The following is a 10,186-nucleotide window of genomic DNA, read 5'->3' as shown; positions in this document are numbered from 1 at the left end:
TGTCTCTTTAAATGCAAATGAGCTGCTGCTCCCCGCCCCCTTTTCAAGAATAGAGCTGCGTCATTACAGCTCGGACCTGCTAAAAACATCTGTTTTGGTTCTGATTATCATGTTTATCTCGCTGAAATCATGCGTTTTAAACCATATGAGTTTAAACTTCTGATATAGGGTTTTCTGAGCGCACACATCTGAAGCACACGCACAGAAAGCGGCTGTCGCAGCATGCGAGTACTAAACTAAGTTCTCATTCACACAAGCTACACACACGAGTTACAAAAACAGTGGGTTATGTCTGTGAAGGTAAACAGCTGGGAAATAAATCACATGTTTATTTTAGATCTGTGTGGCAGCAGCAATATACAGTAAATAAATCAATAAATGCACTGCTCTGTCGTCTCCTCTGAGGCTGGGACTCTAAACAGTGTTCTGTGCTCGTCTGTGCAGCCAAACACAGAACAGTTAGCATGTTTTGGGTGGAAACTTACAGATTAAGAGGCGGTGATATTATAATGAGATGCCTTTGTCACGTCACAGAGGGAGCGAAATCAGACGCGCTGGTTTTCTCAGACACTTGCAGAAAAAGGCTTCCCAAAACAAAGTTACTGGGTTAATCTTTTTCACGTTTGCTTGGTTGGTAGATGCACCGGAGACCTGATTATAGCACTTAACAGCTGGAAAAGTCAGATTTTCATGATATGTCACCTTTAAAGGTTTTTACTGAGTGGATTTTGGATTTCTCTTTTTATCACTCTATAAATCAGAAAATACTGTCAACAGACAGAAAAAATACATTTTCACCATGTTTTAGGACTAAAATGTTGTATAAATCAGTGTGAATGAAATATTCACAAACCCCTAGGTAAAAACCTTCAGATTATAGACGTCGCTCCGGCCGGACAGGGCATCATCACAGTATGGTGAGGTGCGTAACATTTCCGTCACACGCTTGAGGTATTCGGCCAATCACAACGCACTGGATAGCTGGCCAATCACAGCACACCTCGCTTTTCAGAACGATGAGCTTTGTAAAAATCGACGCGTTTCAGAAAGGCGGGGCATAGAGGAGAAACAATAATGTACAGTATGTGGAAAATAATGTGTTTTTTTAACCTTAAACCGCATAAAAACATTTCATTACACCAAATACACAAAATAATGTTCTTTTTAGCAACATCATATGACCCCTTTAAAGATATGCATTGTAATTTAAACCAATAGGCGCTACTACATAACGTGCAAAAACTAAACACTTAAATGTGTATTCTAGATGTGTTCTATTCAATAGTTTTCAAAATGGTAACTGAATAGACCAAAATCTCCAGTGCATTCTGTAGCATTTTGCCTTAAACTCAATGTTACAGCAGCGCATGTTATGATACGCCATTCATCAAAACCCATAATTCATCCAGAGCAGATCAACACCACACACATTCAGTCGCTCATTTGTCAGTCGGGCGAGTCAGGTGACCCTGTTTAACCGCTCGTCTCCCATCATCCCGCTGAGATCCCAGATGACTCCAGAGATGCCGCCGCCCACCCGAGACGCTCCGGCAGACAGACCATTTGCATACACATTAAAAGAGGGCAGATTATGGATGCAAACTGATTCCAGAAGGATCTGGTATCACTCTCACCCACGAGCCATTAAAGCGTCTCACGCTCCGCTGCCACCCACCTGAGCGCGTTTGATTTCATTGTCGTGCCCCGCGTATCTCTGGCAGTAAAAGGTGACGCCTGCAGATATCCATAAACCCCACGGGACACAGGTGAGCTTCAGCTCAGGTCTGCTGGAGGTACATGTGCAATCATCGCTCAGATCAGCCAATAAAAGCCACTTAGTATTCAAATCATCAGAGCTGGTCAAGAGGAGCGTTTCCTCAGAGCCCCGGGCAAAATACTGAAGCTATTATGTCTGTGTCTCTTTCTGAACGTCTCGTCTGGACTGTGAACACACAGTTCTATCACAGAGCGTGTCAATAAATCACTGAAGGAGAAAAATAACTGCACTGTTTCCAAAGATCGTATTAAAGTCAATATGAAACAAGGTCAAATTAAGCATGTGCAATAAACTGATGCTCTGACTTATTACAATTCTGATGAAACTCTGATTCAATAAACGTGTTTGCGCCGCTGTTCACAGATCTGGCATTGCAGAAACATTTGTAATGTTTTAGTAAAAAGCAGATTACTGTTCATTCTGTATCATTCTTTGTGTTAGAAAACATGCTTTTGATTATTTTTACTACGTTAACTGTGATTTTTACATGCAAAACGTACTAAGAAGTTAAAAGGGTCCATTATAAATGATAAATTCATGATTACTTTAGATGTTGAGAGAACACGGTTATCTTGTACGCAAATCAATTCATTCAAATTCTGAACAAACTCTGATTCATTGTTGACAGATGTGGTGCTTTTTATACATTTTACAAATGTTTTAACAAAAAGTAGATTACTGTTTATGCAAATAAATGAAAATGATGAAATCTTCTGTGTTCATTTATTAAAAAAAGACATGCTTTGTACTACATTTTCACATGCAATACCAGGAACATGTACTAGTAAGTTAAAATAAGTCAATTATGAATGATAAATTCATGCTTACTTTAAATGTTGAGTGTGCAATTATCTCGTGTATGCAAATTAATTAATTAAAATTCTAGTTCAACAATGTGACTGTTGTTCACAGTTGTGATATTTTTCATATATTAAAATGTTTTAGTAAAATGTACATTACTATTTAATGTCATACTGGTGCATATAAATGCAAACGATTATAATTAGGCCATGAACGAGCACTAATAAAGCAAACGGGGTCAAATGTTCATGCATTGAACACTTGTACAGTACGTCAGACCTCACAAACACTGGATGCTTAACATATTAAAAACAAACAAAAGCATCACACGTCTGACGGCCGAGGACACATTCACATATACTTAATATGCCGTTCATTCAAAGTAACTCGCACTCATAAATGTAATAAAAGCCACAAAATCAGCAGCAGAAGACGAACTTAGTAACAAATGAGTAACGGGAGCTACTTTGTGTCCATGTATTGACTGACAGCTTGTGTTGCCATGGTGATAGATAACGTAAATATAGCGTTCATACGCAACATTTCAGATGTGAGACTTCTCTTCATTTGTATTTCTGCTTGATTCATATTCACAGCACGGGATTTACATGCATTTAGTACATGGAAAACCATAAAGATCATAAACAGGAACAGTGCCAATGTGTTCAGATGATAAAACTAAAGACAATATGCTTAAAAACAGATGATTACCACGGGCATGAGCTCACATTTTAGTTTAATAAAAATTCTAAAACTTAGGAAAATTAGAAGTGGTCAAGTGGTCGGTTTGGGAATCTCAATTTCGAAGAATTGACCCTTATGACTGGTTTTGTGCTCCAGGGTCACAGATATATCACTGAAACTGAACGGCACTTTTCCTGTTGATCATCTTTCTGGCTCCCTCTCTCTCCTCTTTTCTTTTTCTCTTTGCAGTGTTGTGGCATCATGCATTAAACGCGTGTCATGTCAGTCCAGCGCTATGAATATGAATATGAATATATATATATATATAGATGTTCTCTGCATGGTGAGATGATGCTGATGCTGATGCTGATGCTAGTGCTCAGTATCGAGAGTGATGCGGCTCTGACCTTCCTCTCCGCGGAGCTCCAGCGCGCTCTGCTCTGCCCTTCATCCTCCTCATCGTCACCCAGGAGCCCCGCGGATGCTGAGTCTGACTCCTCGCCTTCCTCCAGCTCCTCCTCATCCTCAGCCTCGGCGGACACCTTCAGGCGCTTGGGCGCGCGCTCGTACTCCTCCATGACGTATCAATCTATCAATCAATCAATAATCGGAGGATGATGAAGACGATGTGAAATGTGCTGCTCTGATCTCTCATCCGGCAACAGCTCTGCGCGCTCACGCCCTCGCTCCTCTCTCACTGCGGCGCTGACGTCACGCCGCGTTTTGATTGGCTGCGGCGTTTGAGTGAAGGCTGGGCGGCGGCGCTGATTGGCTGAGAGCGGGGCACGCGTAAAGAACACAGTGTAACATTAAAGATAATTATCATAATCACTTTGAACTTCTTTGTGTGAGCGTTACTTTGTAATAATGTGAAGCGCTGTTCATACAAATAATAGTGTCCTTTACAAAGGAATTAATTTCGATATGTAAAATATAAATTATGTTTGGGTATTATTATGATTCAGTTAACAGTGCTCCTGCACATCGACAGAGACAAAAATATAGCTGTCTCCATTGAAAGCTCAAATAAATCTGAATATTTTAGCAGCGAGAAAATGAACTGGAGAAACTGAAATATGAGAATACGGGTGGATGGATGGATAGATTCATCTGTTTTTGATGGTTCATGTTTTATGTGTTTAGATGCTGCTGTCAGGTTTCAGAAGTTGTTCATGTGAGTCGGACAGAAGGACAGAAGGACTAATGGGCAAGACTGATGACTAGTCTCTCCCATTATTCCTTCTGCTCTTCTCTTCTGCTCTTCTCTTCTCTTCTGCTCTTCTCTTCTCTTCTGCTCTTCTCTTCTCTTGGATCTTCTCTTCTGCTCTTCTCTTCTGCTCTTCTCTTCTGCTCTTCTCTTGGATCTTCTCTTCTGCTCTTCTCTTCTGCTCTTCTCTTCTCTTGGATCTTCTCTTCTGTCTGCTCAGGGCCAGACGTCTGCGGGTTCATGAAGTGTTGAAGCCGAGCTGAAACGTATCTGCGGTTCTGTTGTTCTCGCAGACAACAGACACATATATGAGACACACGTCCCTCCACGACCACAACGCATCCCAGAAATCCTGCCAAACACACAGTGATAATGAACGCTGCTGTGTGATCTCTGAGCAGTCATCTCTCTTCTACCTTTTGTTCACTAGTGAGGAAATTGGTGAATTTGCATCAAACAGTGTTTTGCAGTCGGTAAATAAAAGAGCAGCAGGTGCTTCTCTAGCATCTCAACATGTTTATGCAGGAGGCGTTTTATCTTCCCATGAAGAGATAGAGCTGCTCAACCTGGAAAACCACAAAGATCTATCTAGGACAGAGATGTGTTGCACAAACGCCTCTGCTTTGCAGGAGTGTGTGTGTGTGTGTGTGTGTGTGTGTGTGTGTGCGTGTATCTGTGTTGTGTGTGTGTGTGCATGTGTGCATGTGTGCGTGTGTGCGTGTGTGTGTGTGTGTGAGTGTGTGTGTGTGTGTGTGTAGTGTGTGTGTGTTTTGTGCACAAGGGCGTGTGATGCGTCAGTGCAGCAGTGTTGGAGTAGTAGTGCTTGTAGTTAGCAGCATGCATCACTTTCTGCTTTCAGCTGATGCCACCAGATAGCACTTTGTTCTTCAGGGGCAAAAAGAGGAGCCGAGTGTGTAAGTTTCCTCAGCTGGTACATAGCCTCTCCACTGCCAAGATCTCGTACACACCTCCTCGTGGCACACATGGTAACTGGTCCCTTAACGCTTCGCCACTCTCATCAACTCTTGATGCCGAGCATAACATCAAAGAGGATTTCTATAGAGCTCTTGATGCCATCCTACAGAAAACCCCGGCTACGGACAGGCTCATACTCATGGGAGATTTCAATGCTAGAGTGGGTACGGAGCACCTGGTATGGAGTAAAGTCATCGGCCAGCATGGTGTGGGGAAAATGAACCATAATGGGCTCAGACTCCTCTCTCTCTGTGCAGAGCACCAGCTGGTCATTACTAACGCTATTTTCCAGATGAAGAACAGGTTTAAGACCACCTGGCAGCACCCACGCTCAAAACATTGGCACCTCCTTGACTACATGATTGTCCGTCAAAAGGATAGACAGGATGTCCTCACCACCCGTGTTATGAGAGGAGCTGAGTGCTGGACTGACCACCTCATGGTCAGATCCAATCTACTCATGAGCATTCAACCCCATAGTCCGAGGACAGCCTCATACAAGAAACTCAACTGCACAGTGCTGAACAACCACACCACCAAAGACAACCTCCGATGGTTCCTTGCTGAAAACCTCAGCAAGATCCCAGAAGAATCAGCAGACTGGCCAGCTTTACGCCAGGCTATTTATAATGCAACCTTAGAGGTGCTCGGCCAATTAAGGAAACATCACCAGGACTGGTTCGACTGCAACTCAGCCGAGATACAGTCACTCTTAAAAACCAAGCATGAAGCCCACAAAGCTCTCTTGTCCTGCCCTGGATCTTCCACCCTTATAACCTCCTTCACTGCTGCAAGAGCAGAAACCCAGCGAGCCCTCCAGACTATGGAGAACACCTGGTGGGTGAAAAAGTCACAAGAAATTCAGAACCTGACAGACTGCAATAGCACTCAAGGCTTTTAAGATGCCTTGAAAGCACTGTATAGCCCCAGGAAAGGGGCGATCGCCCCAGTTCGATCAGCTGACGGGTCCACGCTTTTCAAGGACTGCCACGAGATTCTTGCACGTTGGGCAAATTATTTTGAGAGTCTCTTTAACCACACCAACCCTGCTGATCCACATATCCTGGATAATCTGCCAGACCTGCCACCAACCATGCACCTGGACACCCCACCACTTTACTCTGGCAAGCCATTGCAGGTCTGAAGAACAACAAATGTGTTGGACCCGACGGAATCCCTGCAGAGGTTTTCAAACACGGAGGATACAGCCTCACGCACCGTCTCCATCTCCTGATCCAAAACATCTGGGAACATGGGTCCCTTCCACAGGACTGGAAGGATGCTAACATCGTGGTCATTTACAAGCAGAAAGGAGACAGAGCAGTCTGCGGCAACAGCCGCGGGATATCTCTCCTCTCCATCGCAGGGAAAGTCCTGGCCAAGATCATGCTCAGCAGATTGGTCGAGCACATCTCGGAAGCTGTGCTTCCGGAAACTCAGTGTGGCTTCCGGAAGTCCAGATCCACGACAGACATGGTTTTTGTCTTGAGGCAGCTGCTGGAGAAGAGTCGAGAGCAGCACAAAGACCTTCACGTAGCCTTCATCGACCTCAGCAAAGCTTTTGACACCATCAACCTTGAGCTGCTCTGGAGAAACCTCTCCAAACTTGGGGTACCACCCAAGTTTCTCAGCATCCTACAGCAGCTGCATGATGGGATGCAAGCCAGAATACTCACGGGAGAACTCCAGTCTGAGTCTTTCGAGGTAAACGTTGGTGTGAAGCAAGAATATCAGTAACCTGAATATCAGTACCAAGGTCACTGTTTACAATGCGGTATGTCTCTCCACTCTGCTTTATGGGGCGGAGTCATGGACCCCATACCGCCAGCACATTATTAACCTAGAGGCCTTCCATATCCGCTGCCTACAGAAGATCCTCAATTTGTCCTGGGAAGCTCGAATTCCCCACACAGTCATCCTCAGCAACACTGACTCAATCTGCATGGAAGCAGCAGTGGCCCAAAAACATCTGCGTTGGCTAGGGCACACCATACGCATGCTTGAACATCGCCTGCCCCGCCAAGTCCTCTACGGTCAACTAATGGGCGCAAAGCGCTCTGCTGGAGGGCAAAAACTGTGCTTTAAGGATTATACCAGGGACCTCCTAAAGCGAGCGAACATTCCCCTCACGCAGCTTGAATCTCTGGCACTTGACAGGTCAGCCTGGCAGGTCACCTGTGCCACTGCAGTCTCTCAAATACATCAAACCAACCAAGACCGACGATCCGAGAGACGCACTAAGAGACACCAGAGGGCGGCTGGTACCCCCCTGGTATCTGGTTTCCCTTGCTCCATCTGCGGAAGAGCGAGCGGCTCAAGGATCGGACTCGACGCCCACGAGAAGTGGCACCAGCGGCAACATCGCTGAACCCACCCCCTTCCCACTCCCATCTCTGGAGCAAGCGTCATCATCGAACACGATGGACAGCTAAGAGAGTGTGTGTGTGTGTGTGTGTGTGCAAACCGGTGGAAAACGCCTGGTTTATAGACAGATTCTACATGATACACACAGCAAACCAACTTTAAGAGCACTGAAGCACATGTTTCCATCTTCACATCAAACGTCCTCGTCTTCACAGTCATGTCAGAATATATCATGTGTGTGAACGCTCGAGAAGACCTTAAAAATATTCTCCCTGAAGTAGCAGAGAAGCTCTTGAGCAAACATCTCGTGTGGCATCTGCAGCTCGCTGCGTCTTTCCTGTAATCGACAGCAGGCCAGTTATTTCAGGTTAACGTTTTAATCGTGAAGTGAAACCAGTCCAAAGTCTGATGCAGGGGAAAATACCCACAGTTCAGGTCAGATAACTGTTATATAGAGCATTAACAGTGTATGGCACATGAGAGGATATATGGTTTACATTCACTTCACCAAAAAGGAAACTAATAACAACACTAAAAACTTGACAGATTCAAGCTCATCACATATGAACGCAAACGTCCATCCAGATCAAATAATGAAAGACGCTTTAAGATCAGCATATGTTTCCATCAGCATGAAAGCTTGTTTCCACCACTAAATATAAATATAAAAAAGACAACTTTGAAAAAATATATAAATTGCAACTTTTTATCTCACAATTTTTCCACAGAATTCTGATTTCACATCATGTAATTCCGACTTCTGTTCAAGTTTACATCTCCCAATTCCAACTTTTTCCCTCAGAATTATGAGTTTACATTTAGGCATTTTTACTTTTGTGCAAATTTACATCATGCATTTCAATTTCTTTAATTTATTTTAATAAATTTTTTTTTTTTTTTTTTTACAATTTTACTCAGTTTATATCTTGCAATTCTTACTTTTTTTGTGCAAGTTTACATCATGCAATTCAAATTTTTTATTTAATTTAATTGATTTAGTTTATTTTTGCAATTTTACATTTCGCAATTCTGACTTTTTTCTTGCAAGTTTACATTATGCAGTTCTAACTTTTTAAATTCAATTAATTAATGCATTCATTTATTAATTTATTTATTCATTACAATTTTACATCTCGCAATTCTGAATTTAGTTTTTAAGTTTGCATATCGCAATTCTGACTTTTTCCCACTGAATTCTGAGTTTACATTTACTTTTGTGCAAATCATGCATTTCTAATTTTTTTTATTTTTATTTTTTTCAATTTTACATCACAATTCTAAAAGTTTACACCTCATAATTATATATTTTTTCCTCAGAATTCAGTTTACTATGAGTATATAAAAATTAAATAAAATAGAAAAAGTAATAAAGTCTGAATTGTGAGATATAAATTAAGAATTCTGAAAATAAAAAAAGTCAGAATTGAGATAAAAAGTGTAATAGTTTAACCTTTTTATTCAGTGGTGTAAATAAGCTTCCATACGTCAGTGATGACACTAATTGTGTTCTGTTTAGATCTCAGATGTTTCTGTGTTAATTAGATGAGCTCATATCTGCGCTCTGTGGCCAGTCAGAAGTCAAGGCGGCTCATTAACTGCAGACCATCATGCTTTTGTTCGACCTGACAAGCAGCTTGTTTAGCTACACATCATGAGATGTTGAGTCTAATGCAAGTGTGTATTGATCATATTGTGGCAGGCGGAGGGTTGGAGCTCTACAGACGCTTCACTAGAGATACTGACGCCTGACCTACATTCAGCAGGATTCCTGCGCTCGTCTCCATCCCACACGCTGGCCTACATCTCTGGAAACATGAAGAGAGACACATTTAACATCGCACTCAATTGTTCTTTGTGTCACAAACCACAAACAAGATCCAGCAAAACGTCCATGATGAATGATTCCAAATGCGCTCGAAGCCTTCGACGCTTAGATTCGAATGATTCCGAAGATAAAAACCTCATTCATGATGGACACGTCAGATGTTGGTTTACTCTGGAGGATCAGTTCATATAGATATTCAGTGTGTGTTTCAGCTATATGCGTGCAGTCACAGCTGGTATCCTTCTTTGACAAATACACACATTGTGTGTCTCTCTACAGGGTTTTTAAAATAAAATGTAAGACTTTTTTTAATTCTGACTTTACATCTCACAATTCTACATTTTCTTTTTTCTTGAAATTCTAAATTTACATCTTACAATTAAATGTTTATTTATTTATTTTGCAGATACATTTACGTATCTCAGTTTTACTTAAACCAGCTACATGCACACACACACACACACACACACACACACACACACACACACACACACACAGACACACACACACACACACACACACACACACACACACACACACACACACACACACA

General features: G+C 42.4%; 1 protein-coding gene across 1 annotated transcript in view; it reads right to left on the bottom strand.

The window, feature by feature from the left end:
* LOC107571998 (heterogeneous nuclear ribonucleoprotein L-like) overlaps positions 1-3,840 on the bottom strand; it is a 24,072-nt gene extending 20,232 nt beyond the window's left edge. Inside the window, exon 1 of the mRNA XM_016258402.1 lies at positions 3,670-3,840. Coding sequence (XP_016113888.1) covers positions 3,670-3,840 — 171 coding nt within the window. The remainder of the gene's footprint in view (positions 1-3,669) is intronic.
* Positions 3,841-10,186: the final 6,346 nt, after the last annotated feature.

This window comes from Sinocyclocheilus grahami, unplaced genomic scaffold, assembly GCF_001515645.1.
Source record: "Sinocyclocheilus grahami isolate Dianchi unplaced genomic scaffold, SAMN03320097.WGS_v1.1 scaffold1679.1, whole genome shotgun sequence".
Taxonomy (NCBI): Eukaryota; Metazoa; Chordata; class Actinopteri; order Cypriniformes; family Cyprinidae; genus Sinocyclocheilus; species Sinocyclocheilus grahami.
The sequence above is the reverse complement of the archived record's forward strand: the minus strand, read 5'-3'. Positions and strand labels throughout refer to the sequence as shown.